The sequence below is a fragment of the Saccharomyces paradoxus genome, chromosome XV, assembly GCF_002079055.1.
Source record: "Saccharomyces paradoxus chromosome XV, complete sequence".
Lineage (NCBI taxonomy): Eukaryota > Fungi > Ascomycota > Saccharomycetes > Saccharomycetales > Saccharomycetaceae > Saccharomyces > Saccharomyces paradoxus.
The window spans coordinates 922,952-947,044 of NC_047501.1; the positions used below are offsets into that span (position 1 = coordinate 922,952).

The 24,093-nt window shown below is 38.0% G+C and overlaps 9 protein-coding genes across 9 annotated transcripts; 5 read left to right on the forward strand and 4 right to left on the reverse strand.

The window, feature by feature from the left end:
• Window positions 1-111: 111 nt before the first annotated feature.
• MRS2 (Mrs2p) lies at window positions 112-1,524 on the forward strand (the record flags this gene model as incomplete). The annotated part of the gene is made up of 1 exon (XM_033913552.1): window positions 112-1,524. The coding sequence occupies one exon, from the start codon at window positions 112-114 to the stop codon at window positions 1,522-1,524; it is 1,413 nt and encodes a 470-aa protein (XP_033769443.1).
• Window positions 1,525-1,749: 225 nt separating this feature from the next.
• On the reverse strand, window positions 1,750-4,626 carry ALA1 (alanine--tRNA ligase; the record flags this gene model as incomplete). The annotated part of the gene is made up of 1 exon (XM_033913553.1): window positions 1,750-4,626. The coding sequence occupies one exon, from the start codon at window positions 4,624-4,626 to the stop codon at window positions 1,750-1,752; it is 2,877 nt and encodes a 958-aa protein (XP_033769444.1).
• Window positions 4,627-5,278: 652 nt separating this feature from the next.
• On the forward strand, window positions 5,279-9,376 carry KRE5 (Kre5p; the record flags this gene model as incomplete). Its single annotated transcript, XM_033913554.1, has 1 exon — window positions 5,279-9,376. The coding sequence occupies one exon, from the start codon at window positions 5,279-5,281 to the stop codon at window positions 9,374-9,376; it is 4,098 nt and encodes a 1,365-aa protein (XP_033769445.1).
• A 468-nt stretch (window positions 9,377-9,844) lies between these two features.
• On the forward strand, window positions 9,845-12,124 carry TEA1 (Tea1p; the record flags this gene model as incomplete). The annotated part of the gene is made up of 1 exon (XM_033913555.1): window positions 9,845-12,124. One exon carries the CDS (start codon window positions 9,845-9,847, stop codon window positions 12,122-12,124), a length of 2,280 nt encoding a protein of 759 aa, XP_033769446.1.
• Window positions 12,125-12,398: 274 nt separating this feature from the next.
• SPAR_O04430 (uncharacterized protein) lies at window positions 12,399-13,490 on the forward strand (the record flags this gene model as incomplete). The annotated part of the gene is made up of 1 exon (XM_033913556.1): window positions 12,399-13,490. One exon carries the CDS (start codon window positions 12,399-12,401, stop codon window positions 13,488-13,490), a length of 1,092 nt encoding a protein of 363 aa, XP_033769447.1.
• Window positions 13,491-13,845: 355 nt separating this feature from the next.
• UBC11 (putative E2 ubiquitin-protein ligase UBC11) lies at window positions 13,846-14,316 on the reverse strand (the record flags this gene model as incomplete). The annotated part of the gene is made up of 1 exon (XM_033913557.1): window positions 13,846-14,316. One exon carries the CDS (start codon window positions 14,314-14,316, stop codon window positions 13,846-13,848), a length of 471 nt encoding a protein of 156 aa, XP_033769448.1.
• A 397-nt stretch (window positions 14,317-14,713) lies between these two features.
• On the reverse strand, window positions 14,714-15,694 carry RPA43 (DNA-directed RNA polymerase I subunit RPA43; the record flags this gene model as incomplete). The annotated part of the gene is made up of 1 exon (XM_033913558.1): window positions 14,714-15,694. One exon carries the CDS (start codon window positions 15,692-15,694, stop codon window positions 14,714-14,716), a length of 981 nt encoding a protein of 326 aa, XP_033769449.1.
• An 801-nt stretch (window positions 15,695-16,495) lies between these two features.
• RPA190 (DNA-directed RNA polymerase I core subunit RPA190) lies at window positions 16,496-21,493 on the forward strand (the record flags this gene model as incomplete). Its single annotated transcript, XM_033913559.1, has 1 exon — window positions 16,496-21,493. The coding sequence occupies one exon, from the start codon at window positions 16,496-16,498 to the stop codon at window positions 21,491-21,493; it is 4,998 nt and encodes a 1,665-aa protein (XP_033769450.1).
• A 670-nt stretch (window positions 21,494-22,163) lies between these two features.
• On the reverse strand, window positions 22,164-23,123 carry SPAR_O04470 (uncharacterized protein; the record flags this gene model as incomplete). The annotated part of the gene is made up of 1 exon (XM_033913560.1): window positions 22,164-23,123. One exon carries the CDS (start codon window positions 23,121-23,123, stop codon window positions 22,164-22,166), a length of 960 nt encoding a protein of 319 aa, XP_033769451.1.
• Window positions 23,124-24,093: the final 970 nt, after the last annotated feature.

Here is a 24,093-nt window from a genome sequence, read left to right on the forward strand (position 1 = left end):
TTTTTTTTTTTTGGCAGCATTATGAGAGAACAATAGGGCTTGAGATCGCATCAAGACTAATTGTAACGGTATATGCAATCAAATTAAAGCCGATTTTCATTCAAGCATCTCATGAATCGGCGTCTCCTGGTGCGTTCTATATCATGTTTCCAACCTTTGTCGAGAATAACCTTTGGAAGACCAAACACAGCATTTCTTAGAAGCTATGCCGATACATTCGCTACTGCAAAAACGAATGGCACCATATTGCGGAAACAGTTACTGTCGTTGAAGCCCATTTCTCCCTCCGACTCACTGTTCATCTCGTGCACGGTGTTCAATTCCAAGGGAAATATCATCTCAATGTCCGAGAAGTTTCCTAAATGGTCCTTTTTAACTGAACATTCCCTTTTCCCCAGAGATCTGAGGAAAATAGACAACTCTTCTATTGATATTATTCCAACCATCATGTGCAAGCCGAACTGTATTGTTATTAACTTATTACATATCAAGGCTCTTATTGAACGAGACAAAGTCTACGTCTTCGACACAACAAACCCCTCCGCCGCTGCCAAATTGAGTGTACTCATGTATGACTTGGAGTCTAAGTTATCTTCCACCAAGAACAACTCTCAATTTTATGAGCATAGAGCCCTCGAGAGTATTTTTATCAACGTAATGAGCGCATTGGAAACGGACTTCAAGCTTCACTCACAAATCTGTATCCAAATCTTAAATGATCTGGAGAACGAGGTCAATAGACTTAAGCTGCGCCATCTATTAATTAAATCCAAAGATCTTACCCTTTTTTACCAAAAGACTTTATTGATCAGAGATCTATTAGATGAGTTACTGGAAAATGACGATGATCTAGCAAACATGTACCTGACAGTTAAGAAGTCTCCGAAGGACAATTTTTCGGACTTGGAAATGCTTATAGAGACTTACTATACCCAATGTGATGAATATGTTCAACAATCGGAATCTTTGATTCAAGATATCAAATCCACTGAGGAAATCGTCAACATCATATTGGACGCAAATAGAAACTCATTAATGCTGTTAGAGTTGAAAGTTACCATCTATACATTGGGATTCACCGTAGCATCTGTACTACCTGCGTTTTATGGTATGAATTTAAAAAACTTTATCGAGGAGAGTGAATGGGGGTTTACTTCGGTGGTGATGTTCTCCATCGTTTCTGCCCTTTATATCACCAAGAAAAATTTTAATTCTTTAAGATCTGTGACAAAGATGACTATGTATCCAAACTCACCCGCAAACTCTACTGCATATCTCAAAACGCCGGCTTCTATTTCTCTGTCAAATAAACTAAGAAGAAGGCGAAACTGGTGGAAATCGACCAAGCAGCGGCTGGGAGTATTGCTTTATGGTACCAGCTATTATAATGAGGCTAATTTGTCGAACAATAAAATTAATAAAGGCCTTTCGAAATTGAAGAAATTCAATATGGAGAATGATATTAAAAACAAGCAAAACAGAGACATGATTTGGAAATGGTTGATAGAAGATAAGAAGAATTGAAAGGCGACCTTCATGATAAACTTTACAATATTATTAGCATAAACCTGTATATATACATATGTAAGAAAAAAGATTACTTAAAATTCTTTTTTAACAGCAAATTCTTTTGTCTTTGTAAACAAATAAATAATTAAACTAAAACTAATTATACATTGATACTTTTTATTAAGGACTAAATAAACAAAAAGAACTCCTATGCATTTTTTTTTGTATTATTTTTACTTCTTAAATGGAAAGCTTCTCCTTGAACAAGCTTTCTAAATCATCAACTGCATCCTTTATAGCGACTGGCTTATCACCCATACCTTGGAAAACATTACCTTTACCACCAGCTTTACCACCAATGATACTGGATACCTTTTTGGCAAGTTCTGAACCATCAATACCCTTAGCCAAAGCAGCATTGGAGATGTAACAACCGTGAGCAACACGACCTTCAGGGTCATTACCTGCTAATAAATAGATTGACTTGTCCTTGACACCATCATTGGATTTCATGTAGTTGATGGCTTCAGTAATAGCTTTGGCATTTGGAGAAATATCAATGAATTTGACTAAATATGGGGCACTCTCATTGGTTTCGAAAAAGGTCTTCACTTCATCCAAAGTTTGTTTGTTTTCCTTTTTGGCTCTTGACTTAACTTCATCCTTTACAGCTTTTTCAATTTTGTTGAATTTTTGCTTTAGTTCATTCTTTGTGATAACAGAAATTGAAAGTTGACCGAGTTTAACGCCAAGTTCCTTCAATTTCTTTTCTTTTATTGGAGAGAACGGCAGCTTGTCTGCAGCATCCAAATCGGCAGCAAATTGTTCAGCCAATCTTTGGGCTTCAAAGGCTTCAGTTCCCGTAACAGCAACAATTCTTCTGATACCCTTTGCAATACCACTTTCTTCTAAAATGACGAAGTATTTGATATCACCGGTCTTATTGACATGGGTACCACCGCAAAATTCGATAGAGTATTTGGTCCATTCTTCGTTAGCTGGGTTGGCCAATAATTCTTCGATTGGCTTACCAACAGAAACTACACGAACTGGGTCTGGATAAGTCTCACCAAAGACAGCACGAACACCATCGATGGATTTAGCCAAGTCCAATGGAATTTCCTTGTAAAACACTTGCAAGTTTTCTTTGATTTGCTCGTTACAAATATCTTCAACCTTCTTCAATTCATCGTTTGTTACTGCCTTTTTGTGAGAGAAATCGAATCTCAGTTTTTCTGGAGCAACCAAAGAACCCTTCTGATCGACATCATTACCCAAAGTTTCCTTCAAGGCAAAATTTAAGATATGTGTACCAGTGTGGTTGTTCTTAATAGGGAAACGACGTAGTTCATCAAATGAAGCGATAATCTTGTCGCCAATAGACAACTTACCTTCTTCTAAAGACCCAGTGTGAAAAACGAAACCGTTATACAATTGAACGTTTTCAACATTAAATTCGGCAACATCATCAATAACAATTTTACCAGTGTCATATTCTTGACCACCCTGTTCGGCGTAGAAACATGTCTTATCTAAAATAATACCGTACTTTTTACCTGGTTCGGTGATCTCATCTACAAACTTGGTACCGTCGTGCAGTTTCAAAATAGTACTCTCGACGTTGGCACTACCGTATTTGAATTCATCGTTAGTCTTGGGCACTTTGGCGTCGTTTAACTCGGATAATTCATGAACGTTTAGTTTAATCAAATCACTTTGATCCTTCTTGCCACCTCTTTTGGATGCTTCGTATGATTCTTGCTTGGCTTTCTCGAAACCTGGGCCATCGATCTTTAAGCCTTGTTCTTCAGCCATCAATTCAGTCAAGTCGACTGGGAAACCATAAGTGTCGTATAGCCTCCAAACCTGCTTACCGTCTAATGTCCTAGATTCAGTCTTAGAAGCAGCTGAAGCATATTTTTCAAATAGCCTTTCACCACGGTCCAAGGTTTTGGCGAAAGAAGCTTCTTCTTCATCCAAGATTTCAAAGAGGAATGCAGGATCCTTAGCTAATTCGGGAAAGATGTCTTGAACCTGAGAAATCAAAGTTGGGGCCAAAGTAGAGAAAAAGTTACCGATTGGGTAATTCATGTATTTACGAGCGTAACGGGCACCTCTTCTTAGAATACGTCTCAAGACATATCCTCTACCTTCATTGTTTGGAACACCACCATCAGCCAAGGCAAAAGTTAATGTACGGACATGATCAGCTAGAACTCTGTAAGCGGTATCGATACCGTCCTTATCGTTTTCACCAAAATTGCCAGAATATGGTCTAACTGAAGTTATTTCTTGGATACGTTCGAATAAAGGTGTAAAGACATCGGTATCGTAGTTAGATCTAACATCTTGCAGGACAGAAACCAATCTTTCGAACCCCATACCTGTATCAATATGCTTGGCAGGTAATGGCTTCAAAGAACCGTCTTGTTCTCTGTTAAATTGAATAAAAACCAAATTCCAGACTTCCAAGACATCAGGATCGTCCATGTTAACCAAAGAAGCGGCATTTCTACCACCTATTCTATCGTAGTGGATTTCAGAACAGGGACCACATGGACCTTGGTCACCCATTTCCCAAAAGTTGTCCTTTGCATTACCAGGTAATATATGGTCATCGGGAACACCAACATTTTTCCATAATTCGCGGGCTTCGGTGTCAGGTTCCAAGCCCAATTTTTCATCACCTTCGAAGTAAGTAACGTATAATCTATCCTTTGGAATACCGTAAACTTCAGTCAACAGAGTCCACGAGTAGGTAATCGCTTCCTTCTTGAAATAGTCACCAAACGACCAGTTACCCAGCATTTCAAAAAAGGTATGATGATAGGAATCTTTACCAACATCTTCTAAATCGTTATGTTTACCGCCGGCTCTGATACACTTTTGAGAGTTGAAAGCCCTTTTCAAGGTGTAGAAATCGGAAGCTGGATCGACGGTACCTAAAAAGATAGGTTTATATTGGTTCATACCGGCGTTAGCGAAAAGTAAAGTTGGATCATCAAATGGAACGACTGGAGAGGATTTGACAAACTTGTGTTCTTTGGACTTGAAATAGTCTAAAAAGGTATTACGGACATTAGAAGCGGTCCATTTTTGCTTATCACCGATCGTCATTATGGCTCTAGTTGATGTAGTTAATTGCTTCTTGAAAGAAAGAGTCAAGTTCCTTAATCCGGTAGTTGACGTCGTCTTGTCTTAAATGAGAAGATGTTGGAAGCACGCCTTTTTTCTAATTTTTTAAAAATTCTAAATCGTTCAATCAAACTACCTCATATCTGATGGTAATCGCCAACTGCGCTTTTCTTGTTTTACTCACTATCCATCGAGCGAATAAAAAAAAAAGAGAAAAAAGAAACGGCCAATTCGTCGATCATGATTAAATTAAATTCTAGGGCTTGGGATTATTAGGTTTAGTCTGTATATTAATTAGGATATATCTGGAGTTTCATAGGACTCTGGGAGTACTGAACTTGGAGAGTATATTGTTGATTGAACCGAAGTGCTTGCTGTTATCGTCTCTGAACTTGGTTATAACACGACTGAGATGAGTCATTACCACCATTTGAGTGCTGTTCAGCGCCTTCTGTGCTACGTGTTGATCTAATTTCAGTATATAGTGGGTGTATATAAATTTAAGATATTATTGATGTGAAAATTACCCGGATTGTTAATAGCACATACAATACGTGTGCTTAATATGTAGCGTATTATGGAACAATTGTGCTAGTGGAATATATACGTATCCGTGTGAGTGCGTCTGTTGATCATGAGATTACTGGCGTTGATATCGTTATTATTGTATGCGCCGCTTCGTTCATTGGCCCATAGCTTACGATATGGCATACCCGAATCTGTTCAGGTCTGGTCTATTTTAGTTCACTTACTAGACGATCTTGATGGCCAGCTACTAGCTGATTTATACCCTTTGGTCACCGGTTTGGATGATGAGATTGATACTCAAGAAAACCTTGTGGCGCTAACTTCGAATATATTAAGGGAACGGTACGGTGAAGAGGATGTGGCCGATCTGTTGGAACTGTATGCTGATCTTTACCCTATGGGCATGATAGAGTGGAGTACCAGTTCTAATGCTGAACCGGAAGATATAGATGAGAGCTATTTTGTTTTGAATGGTAATAGGTACGAGAAGCCCGATGACGTGTTTTATTTGAAATCTAAGGATTTAATAACCCAGCAGAAAATCCCAGATATTGATGTTATACAGCCTTACGATGTTGTCATTGGCGCTAACTCTAAAGCACCGATTTTGATCTTGTACAGTTGTCCTAACATTAATGACCCTGACTTCGAAGAATTTAATAGAAATTTATTCATGGAAGCCATGAATGAAGAGGGAAAGATTAGATTTATTTGGAGACCAACATGCTCCCTTGATGGAAAAAGTGTGGAGTATCCCTTAGATTTCCCACTTGAAATTACTTTACAAAATGGTTCTAGCATGAGTTCAATACCTCAATTGAAGAAAATACTATCTACTGTACCAAACGAAATATCAGTTGAAGTAGACCACGATGATCAGCTTTATGACCTAAAACCAGAAGAATTACGTGAACTTGATTTGAAAGTAACATCGTTAATCTCGGAATTTTATCAAGACAAAGAAGATACTATAGCCACTCTAAACTTTACTAAAAATATTGTTAACAACTTTCCACTAATCTCCAAACAACTGGCTAGGGCTTCTACTGTCAACAAGGATATAATAGCAAGTAACGAAAAACTTAATAGTAAAGGCTTTGATTATAACATGTTGGGTCTCTATATTAATGGACAGAACTGGAAAATTACTTCACTGAACCCGTACAATTTGCTTACTGCTTTAAAAACTGAACATCAAAGTTTACTGAAAATCACAAATCTTTTGCAAAATCTCGAGCCCTCAAAAGGCGTGCTGGATTCCAAGTTCTTACTAAATAAATTTTCTCAGTTTTCATTAGGGAAGTTGCAAAACTTACAACCAATTAAATTGGATCTTCACACAATTCCAGGGTTCTCAGAATCAGTAATATACTTCAACGATATCGAAACCGATCCGCAATATAATGAATTAGTAAATAATGTTCAAGCATTTTTTGATAAATCAAAATTTGGAGAGTTGCCTGAGATAAGGCAAAACTGGTCAGAGATCATATTCGTTATAGATTTTGCCCATTTAGAAGATAGTGAAGTCAAGGAGGCATTGGGTGGATTAGTTCGTGCCGTCAATGTTGTCTCCCAAGGCTATCCACAAAGAGTCGGACTTTTGCCATTTAGTTCCAATAGTGATAGATCCGTTGTCAATAAAATTTACGAGCTCAAAAATTCAACTGACGATCTGACAGAGTTGAAAACGTTTTTGGAAACAATGCTGCTTGCCGACGGTCTTTCTGCGAATGCAAAATTTTCGAAGCACATATCAGTTCCAGATGTTTTTCATCTACTTGATGAACTTCAAATCGACGAAACATCAATTATAATTAATGGGGAGATTTACCCATTTAAAAAAAACGCTTGGAACTATTTGATCGCAAAAGTTATAAAGAAGGACACTGAATTCATTCGTAAAGAACTAAGCATCTCCTCTCCAAAAAACAAACAAACCAGTGTGAGGGACTTATTACACTACAAATCTGCAAGTTTGAGACATAATAAATATACGCCAAATTATTTTGCCGATTCGCTATACTCTTCGGTCAATAATACTGTATTAGAAAGTATCTGCCCAGAAAGAATAATCTCTTATACTAAGAATGAAGAATACAATTTATTACACACGATTACACTGGTTGATGATTTTAGTTCTATTCATGCTTTGAAAAGATTGAAAAATTTGTTGCATATCTCATTTGTTGGTGTTAGGATGAGAATCATTCATATAGGTGATATTTCAGACACTTGGCTTCAATTGCGTGGTAGCTTTTCCCAAAAAGATCCGATAGGCCCAGTAAATACACTTATTGACGCCTTGAAATTTAAAAAGGGAAAAAGTCACACACGCACAAAAATTAGCTTAAACAGGTTGGGCCTTCATAAATGGCTTCCTGATATTCCATTATTTGAATTGGGGAAGGGTTCATTTATTGCTTTGAACGGTCGCTTTATTCATCTTGATCAAAATGAAGTACCAGAAACAAAGCATTTCGAAGCAATAATAAAAAGAGAAGCTGTAAGAACTATCGATTCAGTCTTCGCCCTAGACTTACTTTTCCCAGGTTTTTCACAGGAAAGAATCGATCCTGATTTAATAGAAATGATATCCTCTATTCTAACTAAGTTATTTTACCAAGGCACGCATATATACGGTAATGGCATCGATTATACCACTGAAAGTAGCTTGCCAAGAATGGATTTGAATCAGTTTTTTGAACCTAATAATTTGACAATGTTCGAAGATGGAAAATCAGCTCCTATTGATTTATTGCTAATTTTAGACCCACTTGAAGAGAGATCACAAATGATTCTCTCTCTTGTTGAGCAATTTAAGTCTTTGAAATTTGTTAATACTCAAGTAGTTTTAATGCCGACGCTGGAATTAAACGTTGTCCCCATTAGAAGAATATATGTTGATAACGCAGAGATTGTCAAATCAATAACTTCTGAGAATAGCAAGTCGGATCCAGGAGTAGATATCGAAATGAATGTCCCTAATTATTTCATCGTAGACAACAATCATCGGCTAAAAAAATTGCTCATAGAATTACATGTGTTTTCTAACAAAACAGTTCTTTCAGCTGGCAATATTGATGGTATAGGGGGTGTATGTCTAGCACTTGCCGATGCTGCGGGGAACATCATCGACAAAACTACAACAATGAAAACCTTTGGTTATGGACAGTTCCATATCGACAAGTTTTTAAAGGGTTGCTATATAAAAAGTTGTGATTCAAGATATACTGTTCAGTCTTTTTCTACTGACGGGCATCCTGACTTCATACCATCAAATTTACTGGATATAGTGTCGTACAACCCACAAGAAATTGCTGTGAAAATTTCAGAAGAGCCCTCACACGAGAAAGAACATGAGGAAGAAGGCGACGATGATACAACAATCAATATTTTCACTATTTTAGAAACTGGACCGGAAGAGGAGGAAAGGTATAAGCAAATGATTTTATCCATTTTGTCTAAATGTCCCAAAACGCAGAAAGTGAATTTTTTTACTTTAGATCAGCCATTTATCTCCAACAATTTAAGAAAATCATGTGAGTACATAAATTCCTCTAGTGAAATGAGAGGCAGTGTCATTTTCTTGGATTATGAATGGCCTCGATGGTTAAGACCGCAAAGATTTTCTTTAAGGAGGAGGGATGTATCCAAGTTTCTGTTCCTAGATGTCATTTTACCTCAAAATGTCTCCAAAATATTATATATGATCCCTACTGAAACACCACTTGATCCTTTTGACATGTTTCAATTTCAAGGCCTCAAACGTGCACCTCTAGGATTATTCCGAATGAGTGGTGATGGTTATTGGAAAGAGGGGTATTGGGAGAAAATGCTAAGGGAAAATAATTTAGAATTTTATTCTACTGAACCGGGCTTTCTTGTAAACTTAAAAAGGTTTCGTGAACTAGATGCGGGTGATAAATACAGAATTCACTATCAACGTATATCCACAGATGCCAGATCTCTTGTCAATATTGGCCAAGATCTGGTTAACAACCTACAACTTGAGGTTCCGATTAGATCCCTGAAGAGGTCCTTCAAGAAGGAATTAGTCATTAATAATGAACTTCTTGCTAAGTGGAAAAAAAGTGTTAATATATTTGCATCCTCCCCTACGGATGAAGAAGTATCTGGAGAAAGCGATAGTAGCGAATACCAAGATTACGACAACGCCGCTCCTCTGCATGACGAATTATAACCACTTTTAGGAAGAAACTATTGCGCAGTGGTTCCAAGAGCATCGAAGAAGTGTTTCTGTGCATGAAGGTCCTTTCATAATTAACTACTTATGTAAGATTTAAGACGTAAAATGTCTCACAAAAAGCCTACTCAAGTAAAAAGAGAATTCTATAGAAAGAATATAGGTTCTGCCTTTTGAGGGAACAGCATAAAAGATTTTGCGTATGCTCCCATGAGTCATTGGGTTGTTTAGTGATGACAAAAGATCACAGGCAAAGTCTGTTTCGCTCTTTTTCTTTTTTTTTTTTTTCGAGCAGATTGCAATCAGCGATGAGACCAAAAATGGAAAGTAGGTATGGGCTGATGATTGCCTAAACGGTTATCAATTGCTTTATTGTAAACGCCTCTATTATATGAATAAACCTCTATTGACTCTCTTTATTAATATTTAAATAGGCAGAGAATATAGTATCATCTGGACCAAAAAATGACAGCGCCATTGTGGCAAAATAAGAATGAGAAAAAGCACACAGTTAAAAGAGCGTTATCAACGGATATGACCAGCAACATTTTAAGTAGCACAAACGCGAGCTCAAACGAAGAAAATTCTAGAAGTTCTTCTGCTGCCAATGTACGGTCCGGAACAGCTGCAAATACACTTGTTAATGGCAGCAGCACTAGAAAGAGGCTTGCATGCACTAATTGTAGAAATAGAAGGAAAAAATGTGATTTAGGCTTTCCCTGTGGTAACTGTTCTAGGTTGGAATTGGTTTGTAATGTTAATGACGAGGACTTAAGAAAAAAACGGTACACCAATAAATATGTGAAGTCTTTGGAAAGCCATATTGCTCAGCTGGAGACCAACTTAAAAAATCTCGTTCAGAAGATCTACCCTGATGACGAACAAATGCTGAATCGAATGATGGTAGGAGATGTATTGTCAGCTCTTCCAGATACTTCCCAAGTCTCAATCAACTATACTGACCAAACTCCCTCCCTTCCAATTCCCGCAACTAGAGGTACATTCATTATTGATAATGATAAGGTTAGTCAACCTCTACCGTCCTTTGACCAACAAACAGAGCGCTCCACTTTAAATTCAGGTCTTTTCAACACCCAAAAGCAAAATTTTGGAGAGTCTCTTGATGATCAGCTACTTTTACGAAGATCGATAACACCACAAGGTGAAAAAAAGAAGAAGCCGTTAGTAAAGGGCAGTCTTTATCCTGAAGGACCTGTGAGTTACAAACGGAAGCAACCAGTAAAATCGGACAGTTTGTTGCCTGCGTCTTCATTAACAGCTGCTGCAGATCCATCTACATTTTCAGATGGCATAACCGTCAGTAATCCCACCCTAGTTAATGGTGAACTGAAGAAACGCATATCCGATTTGAAGACCACTGTAATTGTAAGAGGACTGAATGACGATAATCCCAACTCTATTAATAATGATCCCAGGATCTTGAAATCACTTTCTAATTTTTATAAGTGGTTGTATCCTGGTTATTTTATTTTTGTTCACAGAGAAAGTTTTCTTTATGGCTTCTTCAATCACTCCAAGAATAACTATGAAGACTCAAGTTACTGTTCTGTCGAATTGATATATGCCATGTGTGCCGTGGGTTCGAGGCTTACTCCGGACCTACAAGAATATTCAGAAGTATATTATCAGCGAAGCAAGAAGACTTTATTACAGCTCGTCTTTGATGAGCAAAGTACAGCCCGTATCACAACAGTACAAGCGCTATTTTGCTTAGCCTTTTACGAATTGGGGAAGGGCAATAATCAATTGGGGTGGTATTTCTCCGGTCTAGCTATCAGGGTCGGCTACGACATGGGGTTTCAATTGGACCCTAAAGTATGGTACGTTGATGATAACAATCTACAGTTAACCCAAAGTGAGTTGGAAATAAGATCAAGGATTTACTGGGGTTGCTACATAGCGGATCATTTTATTTGTTTAATGTTGGGCAGAACGTCCACATTAAGCGTCAGTAACTCAACAATGCCAGAATCAGATGAACTACCAGAAGTCAATGGCACGGAAGAGTTTAGGTTTATTGGAAGACATGTTTTACAGATATCCTTGCCTCTGAAAAACTTGATAATTTTGTCCAGGCTTGTACAAATATTCACCTCTAAAATTTTCATCGAGTCGGAAGATATAGCACAAAAACTAAAGTATTTGAATACTTTCAACTCTCAGGTCTACAACTGGAGACAATCTCTACCTGAATTCTTGCAATGGTCCAAAACACTCATCGATAACGATGACGTATCTACAGATCCCACCATATCTTACTTCTGGTATTGCTACTATATAGTTCGGCTTACCTTCAACAAGCCATTCATAGAAGACTCCCAAGAATCAGAAACGGTAGTTATAGAGATCATTGATGACTTGAAGACTTTGCTGGACAATTTCGGGAAGAAATTCGGAAACTATACGAAGGGAAATCTCTATCAGCTTTACTCATGCCTGTTGGCCATCAACTGTTTAAAGAAGCTAAAGGAAGTCCGTTCTAGTGAGCAAGACTCATGGAATGCACAGTTGGAATTTTTTAATCATATCTTCTACACACAACTATATCCCGCATATGATCTGCCGAAAAAGCTGCAGGAGGATACCGAGCTGGAAACAGAACAAGAAAACCAAATGTTGAATCAAGTTGGAAATATAAACTACACGCACGATTTCTCACTCTCCCACGAAATCGATGATCTGATCAGAGAGTTGTTTGGAGTGGGCACACCTCAAAAGCTCTGACCATTCTTGTACTTGTCATCTTTGCGTATCGGCGGCTAAAAGGCGATGCGGTGCACAGGCGCGGGGTCCCTGGGAAAAAGAAATGTTCAAATTAACATTTCTTTTTCTTGTTTTGTGGCTCTTCTAGAAGGATTTTTAATCAGCATAGCCTGGGTTAAAAATTTTACCGGATCTTATATATCTAGGACACTTCCTCTAGTTTAAATATTTAAGAAACATCATAGAGAATCAAAGCATAATAAACATTAGAAGAAACATTTTTATCTCGACTGCGATGCTAGATAACATGCAATTTCATTCTCCTGCACCGGAACATCCTCAACTGAATGCGGGTATTAACGGAAATCCCGCTTCCCATAAACTAGGTTACAAATTACATCAGCAAGTACAGAAATTGGCTGTGGTCAGGAATAATATTGAAGAGAGATTGAACTCGATGGAATCCCCACATGGACAGATATCCGATGGTAACGTTGTCCGTGCTTTGGACGCAAGTGTCGATGACTACCTGATACCTTCACCTCCATTGTCGCCCAAGCTGAGACATTGCCCCATAATAAACCAATCTCAATTGATCGGTGTGAAAAGCGATCATAGGGAGCTCATCATGTTGACCCCCGTTTGGGAAGCAGGCTTGAACTCTCAGAAGTATAATCATAATACGAGGAATTTCTTATCGCAATATAGTTTCTTCCGAGATATGAAAACAACGAAAAGGATTCCTGCCAAGGAGAATAGGAGACTGAAAATGGTAAAGCCTGTTGCGAACTTGGAAGTACTGCCCAAGAGAAGGAGATACGACAGGAAGATTAAGAGAAGATCAAGGGAGCTGTACGGTGATGATGGAAACGGATCAGAAAACTATGACGAAGAAAGTGGTCAAGAAATTCCAGTTAGATCAGTGACTCCGATACGTCAAGTTAAGAAGTCTCTCCATACTATTTCTTCACCATTGGCCTCTCAAGGTGTAGTGAATAATGTCCCCAAGTATATTCCAAGCATGTCGTGGGAAAAGTTACCGGATTACTCTCCACCTCTGCATACTTTGCCCAATGGCAATAATAAAGTTTTAAAAGTGGAATGGAAGGGCTCTTCAATGGACTTAAGTCAGGATCCTCTCAGACAGCGTTTGCATCCTGCAGAATTGGTTCTCGCACAGATCTTGAGACTTCCATGTGATCTTTATCTGGACTCTAAAAGAAGGTTCTTCTTAGAGAAAGTCCATAGATTTAAAAAGGGATTGCCGTTCAGGAGAACGGATGCTCAAAAGGCTTGCAGAATAGACGTTAATAAAGCATCGAGGCTATTTGCTGCGTTTGAAAAGGTAGGTTGGTTACAGGATAAACAATTTGAAAAGTACTTATGAGAAAGGTGGTGCACCTTTGTAATAACGTATTGTTTCATCGTTAAGTGGGTAAATTTGATAGGTACGGAATATAATAGTCTCACTGAGTAATGCAGAGATGAGGCATTTAAATGGTTAAGGTTAAGGTTACGGTTTTTTCTATTCTTAGAACACATTCGATATATTTTTATTTATGGTTTTTTATATAGATTCGTTTATATATGAGGATTTGTCTTTACATTAAGTATTTTTTCGATTGTTATGTTATCAATTTTGTTACTGAACTATTACGGGTTGTGAACGCCGCAGAAAATTGCCAAGAGTTTAAGAGCCTAAAATTTCTTTCTTATCATTTCTTCACCTGACTTTTGTCCACTCAGCAATCGTCGATTTCTTCATAACAGATCAGAACCTTTTTTCTGTATTCCTCCATATCTGTATCCCAAAGCTCCGCTGCCACAGCATTCAGTGGAGATCTGTTATTTGGTTCACCTAGTAAGGATTGCAATGACAACAGGATTGTTTCTACGTTATACACTGCGGACCATTTCTCTTTCAAAATATCCAAACAAATGTTGCCACTTTTATCCACGTTTGGATGCCACATTGGACTCAGGAATTTCACCTTTGGCGGGTGGAAAGGATAGTTTTGAGAAAAGTTTAATGAAATCTTGAATCTAAGGTCACTATAAGGTGTTTCTTCAGGGCCTGTAATATAACCTACCCAATATGTTAAATCATCATCGTCTACAGGAAACGCACTAATACTTTCTGTTGTAGAACTAAGTAGCTGTAGCAGCTCATTCTGTAAGCGCTTTGTCACGCAACCACTTTCTTGACCTGGCATTCTCTCCTGGCAAGCCTTAAATCACACGGGTTTTGTGCATTTAAAAGTATCAATAAGATATAAGATACAAACTTTCCTCCGATATTGGACATCTCATTTATTGCAGGGCCAGAAAACATGTTTTGTGTCACTTTTTTCTGTATTAATCAACGCTTTTTCCTTGAAAATCTCACCATAATTATGACATCATTAAAAAGAGAACATTAACGTGGAGGCTAAAGCAAAAATAATTCAGAATATACTTCAATATTGTTAATTTATTATCGAACTTGTCGCGAATTAACTAAATGTGCAGGACTAACGACTATCAGCATTGCAATAATGTACAATTATTTATATTATCCTATATCAATAACGTAGATCTCTATTTATGTTAAATTTTCTCATTTTCCCCGTCCTAATCACTATCACTCGATTCATCATCGTCGCTTTCACTGGTGTTTTCCTCGTATACAATCTCGGAACCATTGTCTTCTTTCACTTCAGGTAGGTCTAGTTCCCTGTGGCTCTCCTTGTTTTCGGTAGAAACTTCGTCATCAAATACAATCTTCTTGTTTGAAACTATAGGTAAACTTTCAGCTTGGGAACGGGAGCTGTTATAGCCGTTACCTTCTTCATCGGCATCGCTTATTAATGTACCATCCACAGAAACAACTCTTCCTGTAGTATGAACATTTCTCACCGTGAACCTCAATTTACCGTCAATAGGTTCACCATTGGAGTCTACCCAGTGACCTAAAGATCTATTACCAAAGGAAAATTTGCCCAGACTATTGCTTCCACCGTTGCTGTCCTTATTTTCTTCGTTATTATTGTTACCATTATCTTCATCTGCGTTCACCACGTCGGCATCTTCTTCCATGTCGTTATGGACAAAGGTCCAATCCATAGGGATATTATTCTTTTTGATACTGGCATTAAACGCATCATGAATCAAAAGACCAATATGTGAAGCGGATTGAATGAAAATGTAACCTTCTAAAACATCTCCAACTTGTGGCTGCCAAACGTACAGATTTACGTGGCACCAAGTAAAACCGAAAGGGGTATCTGGTGTAATTTTTATTAATTTTTCTGATGCATCAACTTTGCTTAAAGGATCAGCATCAAGAATCTTCAAACCTTCATAACCTAGGACAACACCTCCAACTTTGTTATTATATTTCATTACTAATGGGTTCAAGTGCTGCTTCATGATACCTTGCAAGGGATTTTCTAGATACATTGGTGCCAAAGAAACATAGAGAGCGATGGGAACACGCACTATACAGTTGGAAGTTCCATCTTTCTCATCAATTGGGTTTGTAACCTGTTTTTTGTGTTTCTTGATGAATCCTACGGCTTCGCGGTTCTCGTTGGCTCTTTTTACTTGTGACATGATTCACTTCCGTCTCTTATATTTCCACTAGTATTTTATATAAGCAAAACAACGAGGGAGCCTAGAACGTTAGTTCTTTCGGCTCTATCTTATTGTAAACCTCCACCACATTATCCTACTAGCGATGCCATTAGTATTTCATTGCAGAAAAATTTTTTTTCAAAACACCCATACACCCGCATCGGTATTTTGTCATTCCCTGACGACAGTAATATTTGCCGTCAAGAAAGCATACAAAGGCGGCACTTAGAAGTAGGTAAGGATTCTGCCAAGTTTCCCAGGACAAAAATATATCCATTACTGCATCTTGATTAATGGGAACTTACCTTCGCAGTTGACTTCAACTTTACAAGAACAAAACATATCCACGTCGTAATCCTTGTCCGCTTTCGGAAGAGCCCAGGAATCATACCTTTCACCGTGTCAGATCTCTCTAACTTCTCTTATAATTAAAATTAGTTAACTTAGAAATCATGGAGAGTGGATGTAAGGCGTTGCGCTTTCATATAATTAGCATGCTTATTTTTCTTAGTTAGCTCCTATTATTACCCGTTTTCTTCGGTAATATTTTATAGTGAAAAATTTTTGGTAAAAAAAAAAAAAAAAGAAAAATTTTTTTATTTCAAATCTCATCGCATCTCTTAGAAAGGTTTCTTATGCTTACTTAAACTCTTCGTCAAAAGCAAAGATACCGCGCTAATAATTCTGGTCTTAGGTATCCATTAACTATACAGTTGAACGTTATCCTTTTTCTGCTTTTTTTTTGCCGTACTTCGATTATAAATAAAGCAAGAAATAAAAATGGATATTTCTAAACCGGTTGGTTCTGAAATCACATCCGTTGATTTCGGGATCCTAACAGCTAAAGAGATTAGAAATCTATCAGCAAAGCAAATTACCAATCCAACGGTTTTAGATAACTTGGGTCATCCAGTATCGGGCGGTTTATATGACTTAGCCTTAGGTGCATTCTTAAGGAATTTGTGTTCAACTTGTGGTTTGGATGAAAAATTTTGTCCTGGTCACCAAGGTCACATTGAATTACCTGTCCCTTGTTATAATCCATTGTTCTTTAATCAGTTATATATTTATTTGAGAGCATCATGTTTATTCTGTCATCACTTCCGTTTGAAGTCAGTGGAGGTTCATCGTTACGCATGTAAGTTGAGATTGTTGCAATACGGTTTGATAGACGAATCTTACAAATTAGACGAAATAACTTTGGGCTCTCTTAATAGCAGTATATACACTGGCGATGAAGCTATTGAAGATAATGAGGATGAAATGGATGGTGAAGAAAGTAAGCAATCAAAGGATATTTCCTCCACTCTTTTAAGTGAACTGAAAAGTAAGCGTTCAGAGTTTGTTGACATGGCCATTGCTAAAGCTCTGTCAGACGGTAGAACCACTGAGAGAGGCTCTTTCACCGCTACTGTAAATGATGAAAGAAAGAAATTGGTCCACGAATTTCACAAGAAGCTATTATCCAGAGGTAAGTGTGATAATTGTGGTATGTTTTCACCAAAATTCAGAAAGGATGGTTTTACAAAAATCTTTGAAACTGCCTTGAATGAAAAACAAATTACAAACAATAGGGTAAAAGGCTTCATTCGTCAAGATATGATTAAGAAGCAAAAGCAAGCTAAGAAATTGGATGGTTCTGGCGACCAATCTACAAATGATGAAGAGAGTTTTGACGTTGGTAGGAATCCTACTGCTAGACCAAGGACCGGTTCAACATATATCTTATCTACTGAAGTGAAGAATATTTTGGACACTGTTTTCAGGAAAGAGCAACGTGTTTTACAATATGTTTTTCACTCGAGACCTAATTTATCAAGAAAATTAGTCAAGGCAGACTCTTTTTTTATGGATGTCATTGTGGTTCCACCAACTAGATTCCGTTTGCCTTCTAAGCTTGGTGAAGAAGTTCATGAAAATTCTCAAAACCAGTTGTTGTCAAAGGTTCTTACTACGTCATTATTGATTAGGGACTTAAATGATGATTTATCTAAGCTACAAAAGGACAAAGTTTCTCTGGAAGATAGAAGAGTGATTTTCAGTAGATTAATGAATGCCTTTGTTACTATTCAAAACGATGTCAATGCTTTTATCGATTCTACCAAAGCACAAGGTAGAACCAGTGGTAAGGTTCCAATTCCTGGTGTTAAACAAGCTCTGGAAAAGAAGGAAGGTCTATTTAGAAAACATATGATGGGTAAGCGTGTTAACTACGCTGCTCGTTCTGTTATTTCTCCAGACCCAAATATTGAAACTAACGAAATTGGTGTCCCACCTGTTTTTGCTGTTAAGTTGACTTACCCAGAACCGGTGACGGCTTATAACATAGCAGAGTTGCGTCAAGCTGTTATTAATGGTCCTGATAAATGGCCAGGTGCCACTCAGATACAGAATGAAGATGGTTCTTTGGTTTCTTTGATCGGTATGTCTGTGGAGCAACGTAAGGCATTAGCTAACCAACTGTTAACACCATCTTCAAACGTTTCTACTCACACTTTGAACAAAAAGGTTTATCGTCACATCAAGAACAGAGACGTTGTCTTGATGAATCGTCAACCGACCTTACATAAAGCTTCCATGATGGGTCATAAAGTTAGGGTGTTACCCAACGAAAAGACTTTGAGATTACATTATGCGAATACAGGTGCTTATAATGCAGATTTCGATGGTGATGAGATGAATATGCATTTCCCACAAAATGAAAATGCTAGAGCAGAAGCACTAAATTTAGCAAATACTGATTCTCAATACTTGACACCAACCTCCGGTTCTCCAGTTAGAGGTTTGATTCAAGACCATATTTCTGCTGGTGTTTGGCTGACAAGTAAAGACAGTTTCTTCACCAGAGAACAATATCAGCAATATATTTACGGTTGCATCCGTCCCGAGGACGGTCATACCACAAGATCTAAGATTGTTACCTTGCCTCCAACCATCTTCAAGCCATATCCATTATGGACAGGTAAACAAATCATCACAACAGTGTTGCTAAACGTTACCCCTCCAGATATGCCTGGTATCAATTTAATATCTAAAAATAAGATCAAGAACGAATATTGGGGTAAAGGATCTCTGGAAAACGAAGTTCTCTTCAAAGACGGTGCGTTGCTATGCGGTATTTTAGATAAGTCACAATACGGTGCCTCCAAGTATGGTATTGTTCACTCATTGCACGAAGTTTACGGCCCAGAAGTCGCTGCGAAAGTCTTGTCTGTTTTGGGTAGACTATTTACCAATTATATTACTGCTACAGCATTCACTTGTGGTATGGACGACTTGCGTTTAACAGCAGAGGGTAACAAATGGAGGACCGACATTTTGAAGACATCTGTTGATACTGGTCGTCAAGCCGCTGCAGAAGTCACTAATTTAGATAAAGATACACCAGCAGATGACCTAGAGTTATTAAAGAGGCTACAAGAAATACTACGTGATAATAATAAGTCAGGTATTCTTGATGCTGTTACATCCTCCAAGGTCAATGCCATTACTTCTCAAGTCGTCTCCAAATGTGTTCCAGATGGTACTATGAAAAAGTTCCCATATAATTCCATGCAAGCTATGGCGCTTTCTGGTGCTAAAGGTTCTAACGTTAATGTTTCTCAAATTATGTGTTTGTTGGGTCAACAAGCTTTAGAGGGTAGAAGAGTGCCAGTAATGGTTAGTGGTAAAACTTTGCCTTCTTTCAAACCTTACGAAACAGATGCCATGGCTGGTGGTTATGTGAAGGGTCGTTTCTACTCTGGTATAAAACCACAGGAGTATTATTTCCATTGTATGGCTGGTCGTGAAGGTTTAATTGATACTGCCGTCAAGACATCTAGATCCGGTTACTTGCAGCGTTGTCTGACAAAACAATTAGAGGGTGTGCACGTATCTTACGATAACAGTATAAGAGACGCAGATGGTACTTTGGTGCAGTTCATGTATGGTGGTGATGCCATCGACATCACCAAGGAGTCTCATATGACTCAATTCGAGTTCTGCTTGGAAAATTACTATGCATTATTAAAGAAATATAACCCATCAGCACTAATTGAACATTTGGATGTTGAATCGGCCTTGAAGTACTCCAAAAAGACTTTGAAATATAGAAAGAAGCATAGCAAGGAGCCTCATTACAATCAGTCTATAAAATATGATCCTGTTTTAGCCAAGTATAATCCTGCGAAGTATTTGGGTTCTGTTTCTGAGAACTTCCAAGATAAATTGGAGTCTTTCTTGGACAAGAACACCAAATTGTTCAAATCAGCAGATGGTGTTAACGAAAAGAAATTCAGGGCCCTGATGCAATTGAAATATATGCGTTCTCTAATTAATCCAGGTGAAGCTGTTGGTATTATTGCTTCGCAGTCTGTGGGTGAACCCTCGACACAAATGACATTAAATACTTTCCACTTTGCTGGTCACGGTGCCGCTAATGTGACATTGGGTATTCCTCGTTTAAGAGAAATCGTTATGACTGCTTCTGCGGCTATTAAAACTCCACAAATGACTTTGCCTATTTGGAATGATGTTTCTGATGAGCAAGCTGACACTTTCTGTAAGTCTATTTCGAAAGTTCTATTATCTGAAGTGATAGATAGGGTGATAGTCACTGAAACTACTGGTACTTCAAATACCGCTGGTGGAAGTGCCGCTCGTTCGTATGTTATTCATATGAGATTTTTTGACAACAAGGAATACAGTGAAGAATACGATGTTTCCAAAGAAGAATTACAAAATGTTATATCTAACCAATTTATACATTTGCTAGAAGCTGCTATTGTAAAGGAAATTAAAAAACAAAAGAGAACTACTGGACCAGACGTTGGTGTTGCAGTACCAAGACTACAAACAGATGTTACAAGCAGCTCTTCCAACTCTAAAAGATTGGAAGAAGATAATGATGAAGAACAAAGTCATAAGAAGACTAAGCAAGCAGTTTCGTATGATGAGCCAGATGAGGATGAAATTGAAACTATGAGAGAAGCTGAAAAATCTTCTGATGAAGAAGGTGTTGATTCCGATAAAGAAAGTGATTCTGACTCTGATGAGGATGAAGACGTTGACATGAATGAACAAATCAATAAGAATATTGTGGAGGCTAATAATAATATGAGCAAAGTGCAACGTGATCGTCAATCAGCTATTATTTCTCATCATAGATTCATCACCAAATACAATTTCGATGATGAGTCGGGTAAATGGTGTGAATTTAAGCTAGAATTAGCAGCCGATACAGAAAAGTTGTTGATGGTTAACATTGTCGAAGAAATTTGTAGGAAGTCTATCATCAGACAAATTCCTCATATTGATCGTTGTGTCCATCCAGAACCTGAAAACGGAAAACGTGTTCTTGTCACAGAAGGTGTTAATTTCCAAGCCATGTGGGATCAAGAGGCATTTATTGACGTTGATGGTATTACATCCAATGATGTTGCCGCTGTGTTGAAAACGTACGGTGTAGAAGCTGCTAGAAATACCATTGTGAATGAAATCAATAATGTTTTCTCTCGTTATGCTATTTCTGTTTCTTTCCGTCATTTAGACCTTATTGCTGATATGATGACCAGGCAAGGTACTTACCTGGCCTTTAACAGACAAGGTATGGAAACATCTACTTCATCGTTTATGAAAATGTCCTATGAAACCACATGTCAGTTCTTGACCAAAGCTGTTCTAGATAATGAGCGTGAGCAATTAGATAGTCCTTCTGCTAGAATTGTGGTTGGTAAATTGAACAATGTTGGTACGGGTTCATTCGATGTGTTGGCAAAGGTTCCAAATGCTGCTTAGAAATAGGTGAAAGGTACCATAATCATTACGATTTAATATTAGTACATTGGAAAGGGAAGGCCAGAAGAAAAGAGAAAAGAATGCAAAGGAGTAGTGCCATTAAAAATACCCTCTTAGTTTTTTGTCTGGTCTCCTATTTCTTTGCGCGTGTGTTATGTAAATTAAGAGAGCTAGGGTATTGTTAGGTGCATCATTATTAAGCTGATATATATGCGTATAAATTATACATATATAGAGAGTTTTTTATACCCTAAAAATTTGATATTGTGTTTATTTATGTTTTAGTAGTTTTCCCCCGTTACTTGCTAATATTTGTATATTCTAGGCCAGGTGCATTATAATATCAATAGTGGGCACTTTCTCATTCTGCAAAGCGTAGTAAATGGAACAGCTGATTTGCAGGAGATTGTTGGATTGTTATTTCAAAAATGGGAATATATTTATCATGTAAACCAGATATTGAAAAGCAAGCGGTTTGGTAATAGTGTAATAAAATGGTTTGTCATTATTATGATACATAATTAAGGAGCCTGTCAATGCTTATGCATTTATCTATATATACATATATATACATTTATAAGAAAAAAATTTTGAAGGTGTTCTTAGTGTCATTTAATAGTGTTATGGTTCGTTAGGTGCGGACATTGATTTAGTCTTCTTCTTCGTGACGCTAATCGCAGCGAGCCCTTTTAGGTCTCTCTGCTGAGCAGAAGGGGTTTTGTCTCGGTTGTGGTAGCTTTGAGCGAATGATATTTGAGTCGTCGCGTCTTCTTTGTTTTCTTTCTATTTTTGATATTGGGGACGCAAGAGATGTAAGTCTGAGACCCTTTTGCGAACCTAGGCCCCAATACATTTCATTTTTCTTGATTAATTCTTGATAGTTGATGAATCCTGTGGCCCATAAGATTTTTTCATCTCTTACCGTGTCAGGAATTACCGCAATAGATTTAACGAATTGCAGGGCCTGGTAAACGTTGAAGGTTGGATTTTCTTTTAAGACGGTTGACATCAGTAAACTTATCAAGTTTTCATCGCTGCTGCCGTTCTCCGAGAGAACGAGTATATTACTATTAGAATTCCCACTTTGAGCGATAGAGTATTTGAAGATTGTAATTAGATCGTTAAAGACTTGAAATTTCGCTTCATTGGTAACTTGAAAAATATTTGTACGGGAATATTCTGACTTTTTACCATATAAAAGCCTATCTAATATCGATGGTGAGTCAGTGGAATGGTCAAATTGAACATATGCGTTTCGGTAGTGTGATTCTGGTGGTGGGGTTAGCGGTTCGCCGTTATTATTAATATCGCCGAGGAAATCGAGATGATGGATCAATTGTTGCAAAAGCGAAGTGTTATGCCAATGGAAGGAACGTACCAAATCACTGTCTATTGGTATTTGAGAGTTATTGTCGATGTTCACGATCACTATTTCATCGGCCAAGTTTGGACGAACCTCGTGATAGACATGTGATATTAGCTCTGTTGATATATCAACGTTTATGAAAAATCTAACGTTGTTTTCTACCAGGAAATCTGTATGCGTCAGCGAATGTACGGAACCAAAAAATATATGATTGTCTAGTTTCTGAGGAATACTTGCGTCATCAAGCTCCTCTAGGATAGTCATTTTTTTGTGTAAGGAAGAAATAGCAGGAAACAAGTCTGTATTCAGCGATACTGTATTACTGTAAATTGGCTAATAAGGATGCCGCTTCCATAGATGAGCAATAGAGTTCGTAATATCAACTTCAAGAAGACCCATTAGAAGCAAGAAATAAAAAAAAAATACTTGAAAGTAAAAATCTATGCAACGAGATAAGAAAGAGAAATCAGATGAAAAAATTTTTTTCAATTAAGGCATGAAAGTATCTTAAAGTGAAGTGAAAGGAAAAATGAAAAAGCATGAAAAACTAACAAGCACAAACCAGCATTATGGATGTTTTTTTTCACGTCAAATGTAAAGACCATCTTTGAGTTCCAGGGTATCGCATCGCAGGTTTTTCCACTTATGCCACGCATCTTGAAAAATTTTCAATTTTTTTCTTTTTAATCACGGTAAGAGAGGATGCGCGTTTATGGAAGAAAACTCGTAGAAAAACGCGAAAAGCTGCCGAAAAGACAGAAGGAAAAAGCCGCTCTCATTTCTTATTCAGGAAAAGAAATGAGCGGGGTAAACGGAGATCGCTGCGGACGGAAGGTGCGAAATATCCACCGCCGCGAAGTCTGGTTGGCGTTGAGGCTTGGATCTCAAAAGCGTGGGTGCGTGGGTGTGCGTAGGTGCGTCCTCGAGGCATTTTAGCCGCTGAAAGTGCTGGTTCCAAAGTTCCAAGGGCCACGGCGCTTGCAATACCCGCTCACGGGGTTTTTTGAGGCACTTTATTGCCGGAGATTTAAACGATACTGTCCTCGGGAATTAGAAGACAGTACCGATGTAGGGCCTCAGACGCTAGCTGCGCACTATGCTCTATTGCCGTGAGACGGTAGTGTCTTGGAACACCCTAACAGGAACATCAATGCATACACGTCGCTGCGTTATGTTATATGAAGTATTCTTGAATTGCGAGATCGCCTGTTTTCGAAATCGTTGGAGGCTCGAG